At 42.1% G+C, this 20,419-nt stretch overlaps 1 protein-coding gene and 1 long non-coding RNA gene across 3 annotated transcripts in view; both read left to right on the top strand.

The window, feature by feature from the left end:
• MCM3 (minichromosome maintenance complex component 3) overlaps positions 1-4,510 on the top strand; it is a 44,756-nt gene extending 40,246 nt beyond the window's left edge. For both annotated transcript variants that reach the window (XM_069070583.1, XM_069070582.1), the window contains 4 exons: positions 491-597; positions 1,174-1,259; positions 1,678-1,747; positions 3,600-4,510. In XM_069070583.1, the coding sequence (XP_068926684.1) occupies positions 491-597; positions 1,174-1,259; positions 1,678-1,747; positions 3,600-3,798 (462 nt within the window). In that variant the 3' untranslated portion in view covers positions 3,799-4,510. The remainder of the gene's footprint in view (positions 1-490; positions 598-1,173; positions 1,260-1,677; positions 1,748-3,599) is intronic.
• Positions 4,511-6,019: 1,509 nt separating this feature from the next.
• Positions 6,020-20,327, top strand: LOC138147979 (uncharacterized). Its single transcript, XR_011164954.1, has 2 exons — positions 6,020-9,343; positions 18,358-20,327. It is a non-coding gene; the product is annotated as an uncharacterized lncRNA (long non-coding RNA).
• Positions 20,328-20,419: the final 92 nt, after the last annotated feature.

Raw genomic sequence — 20,419 nt, 5'->3', positions numbered from 1 at the left:
GTCAGGAAGTAACCCAGGCTGGATTTGAACTCAGGTCTTCCTGACCCAAGGCCCAGTGTACCACCTAGCTGCTCTCAAGTATTATTATGTGTATATTATATATATTATGTTAGTATGTATGTATGTGTGTGTATATCATTTTTTCTGGAATATGACTTCATTAGTGTAGGAAGTTCCTCATCACAGAGTCACTAAATGTCAGAGATGAGCTTAGAACCCAGGACTCCTTCACACCAAGGCTTGGTCTTTTGATCCACTGTGCCACATTGACCCTCAGGCATTTTCTGTGCATGATTTTATTTGCTTACAGCAATCCTGTGAGGTGGGTGTAATGTAAGTGTACTTTACCTTGTTATATATGGAGAAGGACCCTGAGATACAGAGAGATAAGTGACCAGCTATTTAAGAGACGGAACAGCACAGAGTGCGACTGCTTCATTATAGGATCCGTGCGTCTGGTCTGTCTTTTAATTCCTGGGTTTGGTCCTAGGTCCTAGAGAAAGAGAAGAAGAGAAAGAAACGCAATGAGGATGAATCTGAGACGGAGGATGAGGAGGACCAAACGCAGGACGGCCATGAGCAGAGGAGGAAGAAGAAGTGAGATGGGAGGAGGAAAAGGAATTTTTTTTTCAGGGCGAAGAAGTGGGGGTGTTCCCATGCCTGTTTGCTAAGGAATGCTTGGTTGTTTCTCTTTCTTTGGAGAAAGATGGTCTTGGCTATTCATGGCAGGATCTCAGGCCAAGGTTACCAGAGATGGACTTTTTTTTTTCTTTTTGGAGGGGGGAGGACAGGGCAATTGGAGTTAAGTGACTTGCCCAAGGTCATATGACCAGCAAGTCTTAAGGGTCTGAGGCCACATTTGAACTCAAGTCCTCCTGACTCCAGGGCTGGTTCTCTAGTCACTGTGCTGCCCCAAAAAGATTTATTTTTATGTGTTTTGCCCACAACTGGGATTCCTTGAGTATCAGTGAAATGGAGCAGCAAGCCCAGACCAGGTTGAGATCCTGCTGCCTGTGTTTTTGCACCCATAGAGAGATAACTTTTTGGAATCTCAGTTGCTTTTTGAAAAGATAAAAGCTTCAAGGAGTATCTATATGATCAAAGTCTGTAAATTCCTCAGGGGACTTAGGGAGTTTTGGAAAGTGATGCTTCTAACCTGTGTCAATTTTCTAGGAGGAAGGTTGATGCTTCAGAGGGGAAAGAAGGGGAATCTTACGACCCCTATGACTTCAGTGACACAGAAGAGGAGATGCCCCAGGGTGAGTGTCTGTCCTTCACCAGTTTGGAGGCCAGTTGGTCAAGGTTTGGCCCTGTTTACCAAGGTGCTTTCTTCTGGAGGGTAAACCCTTAGCTATTCCTCCCCCCAAGGTGGGCTCTTGTGTTTGGTATCCCCAGGGGTTGACTGGTCTTCCTTGATTTCTTCTTGCAGAAATCTTTCCCCCTTCTCACCTTGGACATTGTTCCATCCTGTAAGCTGAATTTCCTATCATCTTTTCCTACGTTCTGCTGTATATCATGGAAACACCAGATGCATTGGGACTTCTCTTTTACTTAGCAGGACCTCTGTATGAGTTGGGGGTGAAGTGGACTTTTTTTTTCATTACTGGTTATTAATTTGGCTTCAGTTTGTCCTTTTCAATTTGTCTTTCCTGTCCCCCCATTACCCATCCCCTGCAGTGCATACCCCAAAGATGCCTGAGCCACAAGAATCCACAGAGGGTCAGAAGACAGAGCTGGCTGAATCCAGGTGAGAGGCTTTGTAGGGAATCATTACAGCTGTCTTTTCCTCAGTTGTCTATGTCAGTCAGTGAATAAATCAATTAAATATTTATTCACTTGTTATTTATTTCACTGAGGTGATGATCCTTTCCTGGAATTGTAGATTATTAGAAAGTCACACCTAGAAGGAAGGTGACAAATCCTATAGTTGGAATCATAGACTTAGAATTTGAAACGGGACCTTGGAGTCCATTTTATCCAACCCTTTCATTGTACAGGTGAGGACACTGATTAGGAAAGTTATGTTAGGGTTACATAGCAAGAAAGTATCAGAGTTGAGATTTGAACCCAGGTCTATCATTATGATGCTGTCCTCTAACTGCTTTAGGCCTCGGTTTCCTTATCAGTAAAATAAAGGGCTTAGTCTGGATGACCTCCCATCCTTAAATCTATGATCCTATGTCTCCCAAGTCCTGCATTCTTGTCTTATTACACCATTTTTCCTATACCCTGACTTCCTCTTTTTACAGTTAGAAAAATCAAGGGGAAGGCATTTGTTTAAGGTCACATGGTAAATGTTACGGCTGCCTCTGACATTTACTGTAACTATGGTCTTGGGCTAATGACTTAACCTCTAAGCCTCACTTTTCCTCATCTGTAACATGGAGTTGGACTAGAGGGCCTCTTGACCTCTCTTGGCCTCAGTTTCCTTATCTGTAAAATTAGGAGGTTGGATTAGATGTAATCTAAAGTCTCTTCCAGCTCTGAATCTTTGGATGCTTTTGTAAGCTGTTACAGGATTCTAAGTCATCCTGAGGCGGGTATATATAGTTATTAAGAAGGACTCCAAGAAGGGGTTTCCTGGGTTATTAGTTCATTCACATTGGGAGGGATGAAGGTGCTTACTATGAGATGATGGGGCAGCCTGTGGAGAGAAGAGCTTGTTTAGGGTCAGAAGTCCTTCTCTGCTGGAATAACCAACGATTCTCCAGGGCTGGCTCTGTGGGGTCACAAGGAAACTCATTGTAGTGAAAAATAGTCAACTCTCCTAAAAGAAGAAGCTGGCTGGGGGGCTATTAGGGGCAGCCATGTGTGATTAGTAGGGAGAGAGAAAGAACAGAAGAGGAGAGGAGAGAGAGGGAGGTGGGGGACAGGGAGAGAGAGACAAACAGACTTCATGCTCTCAGATCTACATCTGACGTTGGGGTTGAAAGCTACCTTAGAACATATTTTTCTGTTCTTTTATACAGCATAACCAATTCTTTCCATCATAATCATTTATAGATCTGAACCCCTCCCTTCCTCCTGATCCTTGATGATTCCTATCTTGGTTACAAAGAAAAAAAACAATTATGCATAATCAGTCCATTGATGACTGTGTCTAGCAGTATATGCCACAGTCTGCAAGCATAGTTCACCAGCTCTCCTGAAAGGAGGCTCAGCTATGCACTTTTAAAAATATATTACTGATTTCTTTTGTTTTTATGTTCTTTCCCTCCTTCCTTGAGAGCTTGTAAATATGGGGACTGGACCTATGATTTCTCTGATAAAGTGCAGGCCAGCACTTTTTCTCCCAATTTATCATTTTAGAGTTGCCTAGAAAACCAAGTGTTCACCCTATAGCTAGTATGTATCAAAGGTGGCACCCAGGTCTTTTCAGCTCTGGCCACCAGGCCAGTCCATCTCTCCCTTGTAACAGAATGAAAAAGAGAGGAGAAAAAAAGGCAGTTCATCAAAAAGGACCAGCACATCTACCAAGTCTGATAGTAAATTTAATCTTCCACACTCCCATTCTGGAAAGAAAGGGGAGAGATTTAACTATCTACTTTAACATTCCTCCGTGCCACTCTGACAGTAATGGTTTCTTCTCTCTTGGACAGGTTGAAGGAATTCAAGGTTGCCCTCCTAGAAGTGTTCCGGGCCACCCACGCCCAGTCTGTGGGTATGAATCGTCTTGTGGAATCCATCAACCAGGACAACGAATCGCCCTTTTCCCCAGCTGAGGTCCAAGTTGCATTGAACAAGATGCAAGATGATAACCAGGTCATGGTCTCTGATGACATCATTTTCCTCATCTGAATCTGCTGTTTCCCCAACAAGGGGACTTACCTTTATAACTCATTATTTTGATGATGTTTTCTTGAGAGATGGTTTCTCTCAAGAAAAATTGTCCCCGTCCCTTCCCCACTTCCGCTTCCTGTGTTTGTATCTTTCTGTATATATCCCTTCTTCCAGCCTCCTCCCACTGACTCATACTGCCTAAGACTGCTGAGCTGAAGCTGAGAGCCTTGGTGGGTCCCAGTGAAGTTGAAACTGGACATAGGGGCAAAGCTTTGAAGATGGGATCTCATCTTGTCACAGTGGGGTGGCAGGGGAGGGATGGAAGAGAAAGACCCTGAGGCTTTTGAACAAGCTACTCCCCCTCACAAGGAAAAAAATCCTCAGTGGCCCTTTTTTTCCTGTGGAAGTCAGCAATGTCAGCGATCAGACTTGACTTTTTGATGGAGCTCCTACTGTGGTTGTGGTCCATTTCAACTGAGATCTGCTGGTTGTTTTTTCAGACCTCATCTGAATTAAGTGCATTGACTGTCCCTACTCCACACTTGGGCTACTATTCTAGCTTTAAGACCCAGCTTTCACTTGTGTGAAATAGCACAGGAGGTGGTTTTCTGGGTTAGCTGCCTCAAGTATGCTTCCAAAATAATCCAGTGCTTTGAGAGTAAAATACATATTTTTTTTCTTTTCTGGAATCATCTGTGTAATTGCATTAATTCACCATTTTGATGATGTAGATTTGTCCTGAATTACCTGCATGCACTTCTCACATTAATGTGTGTGCTCCCAAGCACCAATTGTTTGGTTTTGCTTTCCAAAAAATATCTTTGACCTTGGATTCACTGCTGCAATTGCTGCTCAGGGGCACTGACATCAAGCCACCACAGGGTGGCGACAGGTAGCTGTACACAGGGCCAACCCAGCTGGAAAGGGGCAGAGATTGGATTCAGGCTAATCTCCTGGAGTAGCTTTCCTCTGTCATCTATAAGAGCCTTTAATTAGCATGGATAACAGACCAAACCCAGTAGTGGGGGAGTCAAGAGACAGACAACCCAGATGGAGGAAGCCCAGTTGCTTGAGGAGTGAAACCTCCCAGAAGCCATTTCTGGAAAAGAAGAATTGGCTAATTACTGGTCTTTGGCAGGATTTAGATGGCAGACGCTCTGATGATAGATGAGCTTTGGGGCAAAAGCTGACCTCTCATTTTTCAGGCCTTGGTGAAGCCATGTTCATATGAGTATCCCAGAAAATTAAGGTCCCTAGTGTTCTCAGGCTGTGGATAGACACTGCCCACTGGGTGGCATGGGGAGTGTCTAGTGGAACCTCTTGCTATTATAAAATCTGAATGTGGTTGGTTTGCTAGCCTTTGAAGAATTTTTTTTTTAAACAATAAAACAAACATGAAAGTTCTGTTGGGACTAGCTCTCCTGAATTGGAAACTGGGCTGTGTTAGCAGGCATGGCTCTATGGGAGAAGGAGTCAGATCAGTTCTTAGTCATATTTATTAAGCACCTACTATGTGCTAGGCATTGAGGTAAGTGCTAGGGGTACAAAAAGACTGCCTCAACCCTCAAGGAGCTCACAATCCAATAGGGAAAGCAAACGAATGCAAACAAACTATGTATAGGATAACTAGGAAATAACAGAGGGAGGGTCTTTTAGAAGTCTTCCTTTAGAAGATAGGATGATAGTCGAGGTGGGAAACCAAGGAAGTCAGCAAACATGAAGAGGGAGAGCATTCAAGGCATGAGAGACGGAGAAAATTCCAGGAGTGGAGAAACGGAGTGTTCCTTATTCATAGAACAGTAAGGAGGCCCATTATCACTGGATTGAAGAGTGTATTGAAGGGAGTGAAGTGTAAGCAAACTGGAGGTGTAGAAGAGGACAGATTATGAGGGGCTTTGAATGTCAAAATTTTTAGTTGGCTATGGAGGCAACAGGAAGGCACTGGAGTTTATTGAGTGGGAGCAGGGTGATATAAGTGACCTGTGCTGTAGGAAAATTACTTCGGTGGCTGAATGGAGGATAAATTGAAGTGAGGAAAGACAAGATGGGCAGTTAGACCAGTAGGCTATTGCAATAATTTAGGCATGAGGTGATGAAGACCTGCACTAGAATGTTAGTAATGTCAGAGGAAAAAACAGCATATTCAAGAGATATGGCAAAGGTGAAATCATCAGGCTGTGGCCAGCAGGTTACACGTTGGGGGGCGGGAGGGGGTGTGTGTGAAAATAGTTGAGGATGATAGTGAGCCTGAGTAACTGGGAGGATGATGTTGCCCTCTGTAGTGATAAGGGAACATAGAAAGTGAGGAGGGTTTAAAAGAGAAAATGAATTCAGTTTTGGACATGTTAAGATGTCTACTGGGCATCTGGTTTGAGATATTTGAAAGCTGAAGAGGGGAGATTGGGAGTTAGCCGAGAGGCTGGGGGGCAGGAGGGTTAGACTTGAGAATCACTAGCATAGAGATGCTAATTAAGTCTGTGGGAGCTAATGAGATCACATAGTGAAGTATAGAGGGAGAAGAGGTCCCAGGACAGAAACCTGAGGGCTGCCTGTGGTTAGAGGGTGTGATCTGGAGGAGGATCCAGTAATGGAAACCGAGGAGAACCAGGATAGAGTAGAAAACCTAGAGAGTAATCAACAATGTCGAAGGCTGCAGAGAAGTCAAGGGGAGTGTGGATTGAGAAAAAGCCTGGATTTTGTAGCTAAGACATCATTGGTAACTTTGGAGAGAGCAGTTTCAGTGGAATGATAAGATTGGAAGCTCCATCATAAAGAGTTAAGAGAGGAAAGGAGGAGGTACCTATTGTAGATGGCCTTTTTAAGGAGTTTAGTCACAGAGAAGAGATAGGATAATATTTAGTGGGGATGGAAGCATCAAGTAGGGTTTTTTCCAAGATAGAGGAGTAACAGGTATATTTGTAGGCAGTAGACAGAATTGAAAATAAGTGAGAAAGTAGGAATGACAGAGGGGGCTGTCTTGGAGGAGATGAGCAAATAGGTTAGCCTTTGTAAGGAGTAAAGGCTAAGTGGGAGAAGGCATGGGAGTGACATGAGATGAAGGAGGAAGAAGAGGGAGCTAACAGTGAATGACTAAATTTTTTCTATAAAATACGAGGCAAGGTTCTCAGCTGAGGGTAGAGAAGCCATAGGAGGTGAGAGGAGGGATGAAAAGTTTTGGAAGGGCCACTGTGGAGAGTGGGATAGTGAGTCAATAAGGGAAGAATAGAAAGATTGCCAAGCATCAGTGAGGGCCCAGTTGAGGTTGTGTCACATAAATTTGAAGTAGACCAGGCCACAATGTTATATGATTTTCACCATCTTGTTTAGCGGCATGTGTGCAGGATGGAAGGTGGGGAATGGTAGGAATGATCCAGGGCTGAGGTTTGCAAGGCAAGGTGTAATCCTGCAAAATGATAAGGGGTCTGGGCATTGAAAATAGGACAGTGTAGACTAATTGGTTCACCAAGGGATCAAAATGGGTAAAAGAGTGACTAGTGCAGGGGAGATGGCCTGGGAGAGAATTGAGGGGTGAAGGGATTGGAGGTTATGGTACAGATTAAATAGCAGGGTTTTATAAGGGAAGGAAAGGGGGGGGAGGAGTGAAAAGCTAACAAGTTATGATCAGATAAGGGGATTACAGAATTCTTAAGTATAAAGGTAGTGGTACATTTTTAGTTGATGACTAGATCAAGGGGCTGTCCATCTTTCTGTGTGGATGAGATGGGATGGAGGATTAGGTAGGTTTTAGGAAGTGGCTAGGTCAGGGTGGGGAACTCACTGGTTGGGGAATTTGAGGGAGAGTCAGTATGTATGTTGAAGTCTCCTAGAATAATGGCAGGAGTTGGGAAAGAGAGACACTGAGCCATGTAGTGAACTCATTGAGGAAGGAAAGGGAGTGACACAGTGGTCTATACTCAGTAGGTACCAAAGTTTTTATTGAGTGATAGATATGAATATTATGGAGAAGTTACAGAGGGATGGGAAGTAGGGGGAGAACCTGGAAGTAACAGCGGGGAGCAAGGCGTATTCCAATTCCCCCAACTCAACCAGTGAGCTCAGAAGAGAATGAATGGTGCAGTCAGTATGGAAGGGTGACCAAGGAAGCTTAATCAGGGGCAGCCAGATTTCAGTAATAGTGGATGAAAGGTTATTGTTTGGCCATCAGGAAGGCGATGTTTTGACTTGCAAGTGAATTGGATGTAGGTGAAGCTGGGCTGTGCAAAGTCACCAGCCTTACTAACTCCTCTGGAGCCATCTGGGTCCAGTGGGAAGACAGATCAGGGCTGCAGTAGGAGATGGCCCTGGATGCAGTGGGAGACTTTGACCTTTTTAAGCTAAGATTTTTCCCAGGTCTCAGTTTGTCTGAGGCAATATCCATTCAGTGATTAGGGCTAGGTAAGAAATGAGGCCCCCAAATGGCTCTTTTGCCTACTAAAAAAAAATCAGTCTGGGAGGGGAAGATCCCTAGGGTTTCTGGCCAGAACAGAAATAATTGCAATTTATACTCTGAGCCAACAAAACCCAAACAATATTCAAATGATGTTTGGGTTGGGGCCCATTATTAGCCTATAGATGAGAGAGAGTGCTTTGGGTTTTAGGCATAGTCAAGTAGCTCTATTTGAATCTCAATAGCTTTATCCATATCTAGTTTTTCCTAGCCTTATTTCAAGAAATTTATATTATTTGTAAGGTCTTTCCCTGGACTCAGTTTGTCTGAGGTCAGCACCTATTCATTGATTTAAGGTTGGATAAGAAATTAAGCAAAAAAAAAAGGCCTCCTTTGTCTACTAAAAAAAGAAAAATCAATTTGGAAGGGAAAGACCCTGGGGGTTTCTGGCTAGAACAGAAACAATTGTAATTTACACTCATTCTGAGCCATTAGAACCCAAACAGTGACCTGTGGAGGCTTGGACTGGGCCTTAGTTTTGGCCAATCAGTGAGAACCAGGGCCTGGTGTTTGGTTGAAACTTTGGGATGGGAGGGTTGAGAGGGATGGGAATAAGGAATCAGGAAACTGGGGTTGGGGAATGGGGTTTGAATAATGACCTATAGGGGTTCAGGATTACTGGATTGTGAAGGGTATAACCAGGTGTAAGAACATTCATTTGAGTTGAGGGCACTGCTCTGCCTCCCCAAGGAGACTGGAGATCAAGCAGGAGGCAAATTCAGTACAAGATGGGAGGCACACAGTTGGATGGTCAGATGGGAGGCTCTGTTTCGCTAATCTTCCTTCTGAGGAGGTGGAGATTAAGCAGAAAGGGGGCAGCAGGAGATGAAGTCGGATCTGCATGGCAGAAGAAAAGTCCCCATCAACTTTCCTCTTCCTCTTCCTCTTCCCTCAAAGAACAGGTGACCAAAGGCCTGAGATCAAAGGGACGTGGTTCTCTTTGTATTTTTCTCTGGCATATTGGGTGGGAGATGGGGCTGGGTGTAGGAGGTGGAAGTTGCCTTGGGTCAGCACTGATGAAAATCGTTGCTTTAGGGAAGAGGAAAGACTGGTGCTTGGTCTCTTACTATCTTCCCTCAGGGGATGCAGATCATCCAGCAGCCTTTGCAATCAGAGGTAAGTTTTGCTCCTTTTCTCACCTTCTGTCTTTGCTGGTATTTATTTTCTAGTGGCTAGAGGTGGCATAGTGGATAAATGACGGCCTGGAGCCAAGAAGGCCTAAATTAAAATATAGCTTATATAATTCACTAGCTGTGTGACCCTGGGCAAGTCACTTAACTTTTCTTGCCTAAGTTTCTTCAGTTTTCAAATGGGGATAAATGGCACTGACCTCTCAGGGTTGGTGTGAGGATCAAATGAGATGCTGCCTATAAAGCACAATTCCTGGCACATAGTAGGTGCTTTAAAAATGATTATTCTATATACCTTGATCTTCAGTAAAAGATCAGTCACAATGTTAGTCGGAGCCGAAGCTAACTAGGAATAACTTGTTTTGAAGGAAAGAATGATTCTAGAGAGGGAGTGGTTGAGGAATCTATCAAAACAGAGAGACAATGTAGTACAGTGGGAAAAATACGGACTCTAGAATAAAAAGGGCCTGACTTCAGATCCTGCCTATCATTCGTTACCTGTGCGTCACCTGATAGGTCACTATGCCTCTCTGGCTTTGTCTCCTCATCTGTAAAATGAGGGGATCCTAGCTTTACAGCTAGAAAGGATTATAGAGGTCATCTAATCAAACTCATTTTACAGTTGAGGAACTTGAAAGCTAGAGAAGTTTTCAGCTGTTTTTGACTCTATGACCCCATTTGGGGTTTTCTTGGCAAAGATACTAGAGTGGCTTGCCACTTCCTTCTCCAGCTCATAGATGAGGAAACTGGGGCAAACAGAGTTAAGTGACTTGTCCAGGGTCGCACAGCTAGTAAGTGTCTGAGGCTTGTCTTCCTGACTCCAGGCCTGGCGCTCTATCTGCTATACCACCTAGCTACCCAGAGAAGTTAGGCAGCTGGATAGCACAGTGTGTCTATCTATCATAACTCTAGGGGTCAGGAAGGTCTGAATAGGAATCCTGCCTGAGACCCTTTCTATCTGTGTGACTTTGGGCATATCACTTAACCTCCATTTGCCTCAGTTTCTCCATCTGTAAAATGAGGATAATAAATACTTCATGGTTGTGGTAAGGATCAAAGAGTTGATGTGAAAAGGAATTTGCAACCTTGTAGAACTATATATGTGCCAACTATTATTTGTTATTATTAGTAATTATTATTTACATAGTATTATGAGTTATTTTATAATTATGTGATTTGCTTGAGGTCACACTCATAGTATGTGCCAGGGCTAGGATTCAAACCCAGGTCATCTGATTCCACATCCAGCACTTTCCACTGCTGCTTCTTCTTAGTCTTTTGTCACAATGTATTGGGGGACCCAAGATCACTGGTAACCATTCAGATTCCTTTAGCACAGCTCAACATCCTCATTTTCCTCATCCCCTGTTGCCATCTTTTGCCAAGCTTTTTTTTTTTTTCTTAAAGCAATTGGGGTTAAGTAACTTGCTCAAGGTTACACGGCCAGTTATTTCTGGGTGTGGTGCTAAGTATCAGAGCCTGGATTTGATCCCCAGGTCATCCCGACACTGGAGCCAGTGCTCTTACTCACTGCGCCACCTGGCCGCCCCCTTTTGCCAAGCTTTTGAAGGCATTCTTTGTGAGGACCCTTCTGTCAGTCCCCTGCTGGCAGGGTCTGTCTGTACCATGGGGGGTTTTTGGATCAATCTGTATTTTTGAGGTGACTGACTGGGATTAGAAGGGCAGCCTGTGACCAGGGGAGTGAAGCAAATAGCTCTCCTGAGCCACACACTCAAACAGCTGTTAATCTCCAAATTGAAATACTTTACAAATGCAATGGAAATTAGAAGGGATCATGTGCCCAAGGGAGAGAAACCAAGTGTGGAGCCAATAAGAAATTAGGCAATGAACATTTTAATAGAAATCGAGTGTTTAATTCACTCTTGACTGGTTAACTCAGTCGTTCAGAGCACAGGATTAATGAGGCAGCAGACTTGCCTCCCTTCCCTCTGTGGGCCAGTTAGCTGCTCTAGGTTTCAGATCTATGTACAGATTGAACTCTTGCCAAATAGACCCTATTTGGCAAATGGCTATCATTAGTCTTCAGGGGGATGGGTAAGAGGTTATAGATGGATCAGTGCAAATCAATCCTCACTACCAGAGAAAAAGCAACTCACAGACCTAATATTGAGGAATTGGTGGGATGGGAGCAATAATAATTTACATTCACATAAAGTTTTGCAAAATCTTTTATGATATCTTATTGTTACTTGACTCACTCAGGATAGCCTGCAGGGGTAATGGCTATTATTATTTCTGTTTCATTGATTTGTGCAGGGCCTCATATATATATTTAAGGCAGCAAGTCGTTTAACTTCTTAGTCAAAAAGCATTTATTGAGCACCTACTATGTTCCAGTTGGCAGCTAGGTGGTGCACTAGATAGAATGCCAGTTCTGGAGTTAGGAAGACTTGAATTCAAATCCAACCTCAGACCACTTAGTGGCTTTGTGACTGTAGGCAAGTCACTTGCCCCTGTTTGCCTTAGTTTCCTCTTCTGTAAAATGAACTGGAGAAGGAATGGCAAACCACTCCAGTATCTTTTTTTTTTTTTTGGAAGGGGGAAGGCAGGGCAATTGGTGTTAAGTGGCTTGCCCAAGATCACACAGATAGTAAGTGTCAAGTATCTGAGGATGAATTTAAACTCAGATCATCCTGACTCCAGGGTTAGTGTTCTATTCTCTGCGCCACCGAGCTGCCCCCACTCCAGTATCTTTGCCAAGAAAACTCCAAATGGGGTCACAAAGAATTGGTCATGACTGAAACAAATGGACAATAGCAACAACACGTTTATTTCTAAGGCAGTATTTGAACGGCGGTCTTCTAGACTCCAAGGCTGGCATGCTAGCCACTTTACCACACTGCCTCCAGTGACTTCAGATCCAAAGGACAGTGCTTCTCTCTGAATAGTTTGACCCAGATCTAATTACTAGGTATGACTACTGACCTTCAAGCTATCAGCACACATACCCAGATTATTATTATTATTATTATTATAACCTGGCTGAATTGCCTAAGGTGGTGATAATCATCAAATATCATATTTTTGGCCAAAGTCTGAATCATACAGACTGCCTTGCTTTGCTTTAAAAATACCTTTTCCTGTGTCAGCAACTCCAGAGACCAGATAAGGCTGGAAGCGGGACTTCCTCTTATCTTGGGACATATTCCACAGGGAAGGGAAACAGACATCCTGAGACCATAAATTCCAATGGACCCTGTTTTGTTCATTGTCCTGTCAATTTGTACTTAACAGTCAAGAAACTTCCTTTCTCACGATAGGGATAGTAACATATGGAGGTCATAAGTTCGTGTTGACACAGTCACTCTGAACTGGGATGGTTCTAACGTGTATTTAAGCTTTCTCATTCTTTTGTTCATCAGTTAGAACTTAGCTTCTAACTCCTTACACAAGTTCTCTAGTTTTAAGGGAATAAAATGAAATAGCTGTATATCACTATTTGTCCCCTTTAACCCAACTTTTTTCAGGTTAACAGTGGGTAGAAAAGACCTGGGGAAAAATTATTCTTGTTGATATTTGGAGCCTCTGTAAAATTTTCATCAGTTTGCCTCCTTAGTAAAACCTCTGGTTTTCTATCTTTTCCCCCTCTCATTTGTTTTTAAGGAAAAACTGCAATCATCTTGTAATTATTGTTACTACTTGGGCATAATAGAAGGTAGGAATCCAAAATCTGGGTTTTTTTTTGAGAATGGTTAAGAAATAGAATGCAATGTTAACACTGGAAGGGATTTTAGAGTGATGGTGTAAAATTCAACTAGAAGCAGGGACCACTAAACCATGTAGTGGCTATACATTGACCTAGAAAACTGCATAATAACATTATGTACTATCCTATTTTTGTTTATTTTATTAAATATTTCCCACTTACATTTTAATCTGATTGGGGCAACACTGGGGAGGCCCCATGGTATCTGTGTCTGATACTTCTACCTTAGAGGACAGACAGCCCTTTCCTGTTAATAATGAGAAAATTTCTGGTACAAATTATTGTCTTTGTTGTTCAGTTGTTTCAGCCATGTCTGACTGAGACCCCCATTTGGGGATTTCTTGGCAAAGATACGTGTGTGATTTGCCATTTCCTTTTTGTAATGTTAATGGAATATAAGATCTTCCCCATCCATTAATAGGCCTCAGGTGGAGCCCATTAGGGGAGGCTTGCTTGTCTGAAGGCTTTCACACCTTTTGTTAAATTTCTAATTAGGCACTGAATCATGAGGGTTGTGATGCCCTCTGACTCTAAAAAAGGGTATATATACTCTGAGGTTAGCATTTTGCTTTGGGGCTTGCTCATTGGAAGAGTGTTCTTGTGATTTGACCAAATGAGACTCTGTGTAGTTGTTAAGGAACCCCCTGGCTTTGAAAAACCCAGATGTTGGTGCTTCTCTCTCTGGTAACTATGTATGCATTGCCTTGGTCAGACAGTTGGATCTGTCTGTTGGTCTGTGCTAATTTCTCAGACAGTTAGAAACCCTGTTTGTTGGTTTTTATTTCTCTGCTTGTATTTTGTCTATTTTTTTAATCTGGATTTTCTCTGAAGTTCAGGGTGCTGAATTTTCCCCTGAACTAAAGAATATAACTTAAAAAGTTTGCTGTCTTTCCTAGTAAACAGATCTAAGAACCTGTGCTAGCAGCCATTCTGGGTATGCCAGTGTGGTTGCCACTACTCATTTCCAACTCATTTTACAGAGGAAGAAATTGAGTCTTTCCCAGGGTCATACAGTTAGTACTCAGGAAGATGAGTCTTCCTGACTTTAGACCCAACATTCTATCTACTGTGCCATCAAGTTGCCCAACTGGCATATAGTAGGTGCTTAATTTGTTTTTTGACTGAGAAATTAAATGACTTGCTTATGGTTGTAGCTAATGGCAGAGATGGAATTTGAAACTGAGTCTTCCTGATTTGGAATCCAGAAATCTGGATTTAGTCATGCCGATTTATCAATCATACACTAGCTCACTTTGTACCTAGTCTCATTTGACTTTGGGCAGTGTGGGGTCCCACCAAAGTGGTGATTAAGAAGTGGCTATGGTTATTCCAGACAATTAAAGTATCTATTCTGTGCTTCTGTGCTAAGCACTGGGGATACAGAGAAAGGAAAAAAAAAATTGTCTTCCTACCTTCAAGAAGCTTCTGTTCTAATGTAACTAGATACATGTAACATGGATTATGTAACATAGATACATGGAAGATATAAATAGTAGAAGGTAACCTGAAAGGTGGAGACACTAGTAACTGAGAGAACCCAAACTTCTAAGGCCCCTTCCAATCCTAAGTCTATGATCTTCTGATGAATCACCAGCCTAGAAGTTATTTAAGGAAATAAAGATGGAGAGACATAGATCCATTGCTTTGTATGTTTTAAAATAATTTCTTCCTTGTATTGCTGTGTTAGAGGCAGTGTGCTATGTCCATTCTTGAGTCTTGAAAAAATGACTTGACCATTAAATTTCATTAGAAGTATTCCTGGGCTGATGTTTAAAAAGTCATTTTCTTGGGATAAAAACCATATTCTTTGGCTTTATTTATTTATTAACACATTATTATGTATTGAGATAGAGTGACAACTGGAGTTTTACAATCTGTTTGAGACTTAGAGAGTTTTAAAAAAAATGGATTAAATTGGCCATTCTATGCTGAAAGCAATTTCCCTTTATAGGAAAATTAGGTGATTTAATTAGATATTGAAGACTAAGGGCAGGGAAAGGCAGGTAGGGGCACCTGTCCCTAAATGGGGTAGCAGCTGGCATGTCCAAAATAGAAAGGAGAAAGTCAGAAAAGGTTTATGACCATGAATGTTGTTAAATTTTCTGGTGTAAAGATCTTCAGGCCAGGGCAGGATAATGGAGTCCACAATATGAGAGGCAGCCTTCTGGACATAGGGCATTGTTACCACTTTGGAGTTTTAACCTTGGACCTCCCTTTGTGTTTTTGCTTCTTGGTTTCTCACTTGGCTCCTCATCTCTCCCCACATGGTGTAATGTAATGCCAAGGAAAGGCAACTTCCCAAGGTTCAGAATACCAGCATAGGTGCTCTCCATTTTATTCAGTGACCAACCAAGAACAGAGAAGATTAAAACATGACATCATTCAAAATACAGCATTTACTAAGTGTGATTAAATAATCTCCAAGTACTACCCCACCCCAGGACCTTCCAATCATTCAATCAATTACAAAGTCCCTATTCTAAATACTTCTCCACTCCTAGGCTATACCTTCATTTGGTCCACCACAAAACCCCTCTTCTCAAATGGAGATTAGTTTCCAAACATAGGTAAAGTACCTTCATTTGTCAATCACAGAGCACAATAAGGTCAAAAGTTCCCCACCCCTGGATCACAATTGAATCTACCCCAGAGTTACATCAAGTTTAAACACAGCACTTAATACCCAAATGGAGGTCTTTTCTTCATCTTGACACGAGGCAAGTTCTCAGCAATCTTAGTTCCTGGGGAGACAAGGCTTAGCAAGGCCATAAGATACATTGCCAGTCCCTTCATGAATTCATCCTCTGTCTGTAGAACAGTCCTAGAACCCCTGAACACATTAGCAAAGCCCTCTCCCAGGATTTCTGTAAACATACAACAAGAAAATCCTTCTTCAGGGCTTCTGAACCAACAGAAAGGCTCCCAGACCCCTGCAACAACAGCACTGTCCTTCACCAGTGGACAGTATTCACTCTGTCTGCAGGACAGTCTCCAGACCCCTGCAACAACAGCACTGTCCTTCACCAGTGGACAGTACTCACTCTGTCTGCAGGACAGTCTCCAGACCCCTGCAACAACAGCACTATCCTTCACCAGTGGACAGTATTCACTCTCTGTCTGCAGGACAGTCTCAGGGCTTCTTAGCGAACAGCCAGATTCCAGGACTTCTTCAACAAAAGGACTGTCTTTCACCAGTGGACAAATCTGGCAAAACAACATCAAAACAGACAGACAAAGTACCAGCAAAACAGCCATGTCTCCTCAGTCCTTGGCAGCTCAGGGGGCAGGTCTCAAAAGTCCAGGGCAATTCAAAGCAGCCACCAGCAATTCTCTTAGTCTCTCTCTCTCCACGAGGTGCTGCTTCCAAAAAGATCTTCGGCCTCTCTCTAGTGTCTCTCCAAATCTACATCACCAGCTCCTCCCAGTTCAGGACTTTCTTTTCACATCAACAAGCCCATCCCACAGGTGGGATTAACAAACTCTGGGTTTTAACACAATCAATTTGAAAACCAAGCCAATACAGGGGAATCTTTAATTGCCATTACTATCACACATGGGACCCTCACTTTTTCCTACTTTGTCTTGTATAGAAACGAGGTTTCTATATAACTTCCCTGCCCTCTCCCTACTGTGCCATGTTATGTGCCCCCCCTTCCTTTTCCCTTCATATGTTATCTTTTCTCATGAGAATACAAACTCCCTGAGGACAAGGACTGCTTTCCTTCCTTGAGTTTGTCTTGCCTGGCACATAAAAAGTGCTTACTAAATATTGTCTCTGTCTCTCACTGCCTTGCTTGCTTATATTTGTATCCTTAGCACTTAGCATCATGCCTGACATATAATAATTAATTAATATTCTGTCAGTCTCTTCTCTCTCTCTGTCTCTCTTCTCTCTCTGACTCTTTCTCTTCCCTCTCTGTCTCTCTCTCCTTCCCCCTCTCTGTGTCTTTCTGTCTCTCTGTCTGTCTGTCTCTCTGCCTTTCTGCCTCTCTGTCTGTCTCTTATCTCTTGGACACAACCAGAAAATGGAGTTAGAAGTTCCGTTTGGAAAAAAAGGGAGAAAATGGAGTTTGTATCTAATGACCAATGTGATCTTAATGATTACAGTCACCTTTCTTTGAGGAATTCTCAACTCAACCTTATAGATTCCAACATACTTTGAAAGGGAAAGTAGTGGGGATGATTATGAGGGACTAGACAAGGACTTTTTACATTCTAATTTGGGGAGATGATAGATATGTCCCCTTAGAATCCTTTAATCATCAGGGGTCATGGAAGTAGTATAATGATAAGACAAGAGACCTGGGAGGGTTTTTTATATTGTGATGATCTTAGGAGAGGAAGGATGGGGAAAGAATTACCTTACAAACTTTCAGTGTGCAAGTAGAAAACTATATAAATGAAGAAGAAGAGGTGGGGGAGTAGGTGATACCTGTTCATCACTTTCATCTGAACTGATCAAAGGAATGAAGAACACACACATTCACAGTTGGGTACAGAAATACATTTCACTCAACAGGATAACAGGAGGGAAAGCAAAGAAAGGAAAGGGCAGAATAAGAATAAGAATAGATGAATGGAGGAATTAATCCTAAACAAAACAAACTGTGCATGATGGAAAGTGAAGACAGGTTTAAAAGGAAAGGGCATTATATGAGCCTGCTATTAGACTCTGTTTGAGGGAAAGAGAAGAGAGGAAATGAGGAGCACATTATATCAAACCTTGGACATTCCTTCTTTATAAAGATAGGGGCAGGAAAGTAACCATGATTCCAAAGAACTCATGATGAAATATACTGTCCATTTCTTGATAGAGAGCTGATAGACTGGGTGCAGATGAAATGCTTTTTTTGGACATGGCTAATGTGGGAATTCCTTTTGCTTACCTATGTATGTTTGTTATAAGAGGTCTTGTTTTTCTTTTTCAGTGGGAGTGAGAGAGAGAGAAAGTAGATTTTCATTATCTTTTTTTTTTTTAAAAGAAGGTTTAGGTTCAATGTAGACAAGATTAGAAGAAAAGCAGTTAAGAAGGAACAAATTTTTGTAGCAAATTTCTCTAATAAATGTCTCATTTCTCTACTTCTCTTACTTGATTTTCAAAATCCTTCTTGAGCTCCTCCATGTCCTGCAAGTAGTTCATATTTTTCTTGGAGGCTTTTGATGTAAGAATTTTGACTTTGTTGTCTTCTTCTGGTTCTATGTTTTTATTGTCTTTGTCACCAAAAAATGATTCTATAGTTTGATTTCACTTTCTCTGTTTGCTCATCTTGCAGTTGAGCTCTTTGCCATGATAGAACTCTGCTTCCAGAGTGGAGAGTGCTGTGTCACAAATTTCTGGGGTTTTGCGCAGCTGTTGTCAGAGCTTCTTCTAGGCACCTGCCTCAGAACTGTGAGGAGGACTGCCTCTCCACAGCCTCCACAACCTCTACCATGCCAGCACTCCTCGCCCCAGGACCACCACCCAAGATTGTGACCCAGATCCAACCAGGGCAAAGCAAGAGAATCCTGCCTCAGTACCAGCAGAGCTTGGTTCCCTCATGATCTGTGGGCCTGGAGCTTAGGAGGCAGCTGCCATGGCAGCAGCTGCAGATGCTGCCACATCTGCTGCCCTGGGGGCAGGGGCCTGCCTTGCTCTTCTCTCATCCAGGATCAACAGAGTTTCCCCACTGACCTTTTACTTTCTCTTTGGCGTTTATGGGTTGAGAAGTCTGGAAATCACCACAGCTGCTAGTGATTCAATCCCCTGAAGTCGCTCTGGCTGGTCTGTGCAACCAGCCTGAGCCTGCATGGCCCATGCAGGACTGACCCACGCGGGACTGTGCTCTGCTCCCAGCGGGGTGTGATAGACCCTTCCTGTCGGCCTGCCAGGCTGCCTTCAGCGGGAGAGTTGTTTCTGTCACTTTGTGGGCTCTGTAGCACTAAAACTTGTCAAGGAATTTTTTACAGGTATTGGAGGTGGTTGGAGCGCGAGCTAAGCAAGTTCCTGCTTTTACTCTGCCATCTTTAAATGTCTCATTTCTAAGACATATAAGGAGCTGATTTAAATTTATAATAATAAAATCCATTCCCCAATTGATAAATGGTCAAAGAATGTGAACATGCAACTTTTAAAGTAAGAAATCTGAGTTACCCATAACTATATTGAAAAAAAATGCTCCAAATGACTGATAATTAGAGAAATATAAATTAATGCAACTCTGAGGTTCTACCTCACTCCCCCCAAATTAGGAAAGATGACAGGAAAGGAAAATGACAAATGTTGGAGGGACTGTGGGAAAACAGACATATTAAAGCATTGTTTTTGGAGCTGTTCTGGAAAGCAATGTGGAGTTATGCTCCCAGAGTTACAAAACTATATATATATATCCTTTGACACAGTGAAACCCAAAGAGATCAAAGAAAGAGAAAAAGGACCCCATATGTACACATATAGAAACTTTTTTTTTTTGGTAGGGGTAAAAAAACTGGAAACTTTTTTAAAAAAATTAATTTTTATTATTATTTTTTTTACCTTCTACAATTTCTCTGGTATCCCTACACCACTCTTTCCCAGAGAACATTCCATATAACGAATATTATTTTTTTAAAGAGAAAAAAAGGAAAAAATAAATATAATTGATCAATATATTTAAAAAGTCTGAAAATATGTACAATGTACAATATTTGAGGACCTCTCACCTTTATAAAGGTATGGGGCAGGGGTGTCATTATTTTTTCATTTAAGTCATGCTTGCTCTTTATCACTTTGCAACATTTGCTTTTGATTATGGTTTTCTCATTTATGTTGTATTTTGTTTATATATAGTTTTCTTGGCTTTGTTTACCTTGTTCAAGTAGACCTTTCCATGCTTCTGTGTATTCCACTCACCCAGCACACTTTTGTTTAGCCATTCCCCAATCAATGCAAATCTATCTTGTTTCTTATTCTTTGCTATCACAAAAAGTGCTGTTATAAATATTTTGATGTATGTAAGAACTTTCTTTTTGTCAATGACTTCTTTGGGATATGTCTAGTAATGAAATCTTTGGGTCAAAGGGTATGGACATTTGTTCCCTTTATTTTCTCAATTTCAAATTATTTTCCAAAATATCATACTGAATCATAGCTTTACCAACAGTGTCCTAGGGCAGCACTTCTTAAACTATGGGTCATGACCCCATGTGGAGTCATGAAAAACTAGTCAATGGCAAAAGGTTTTGGAACATGCAACAACCAAAAATTAATTAAAAATCAAATGTGTAATGAATCTGAGGTGTCTGGCAGAGCTTGCCCTTGTTACATGGCAACTTCACAGTAGCCTTGGCTCTGAACACAAAGCATGTGCACTTTGTAAT

This window comes from Petaurus breviceps, unplaced genomic scaffold (genome assembly GCF_028583685.1).
Source record: "Petaurus breviceps papuanus isolate PSGF00001 unplaced genomic scaffold, PetGlider_PUasm1.0 90822, whole genome shotgun sequence".
NCBI classification, from domain to species: Eukaryota; Metazoa; Chordata; class Mammalia; order Diprotodontia; family Petauridae; genus Petaurus; species Petaurus breviceps.
This window is presented reverse-complemented; position numbering and strand designations above follow the sequence as displayed.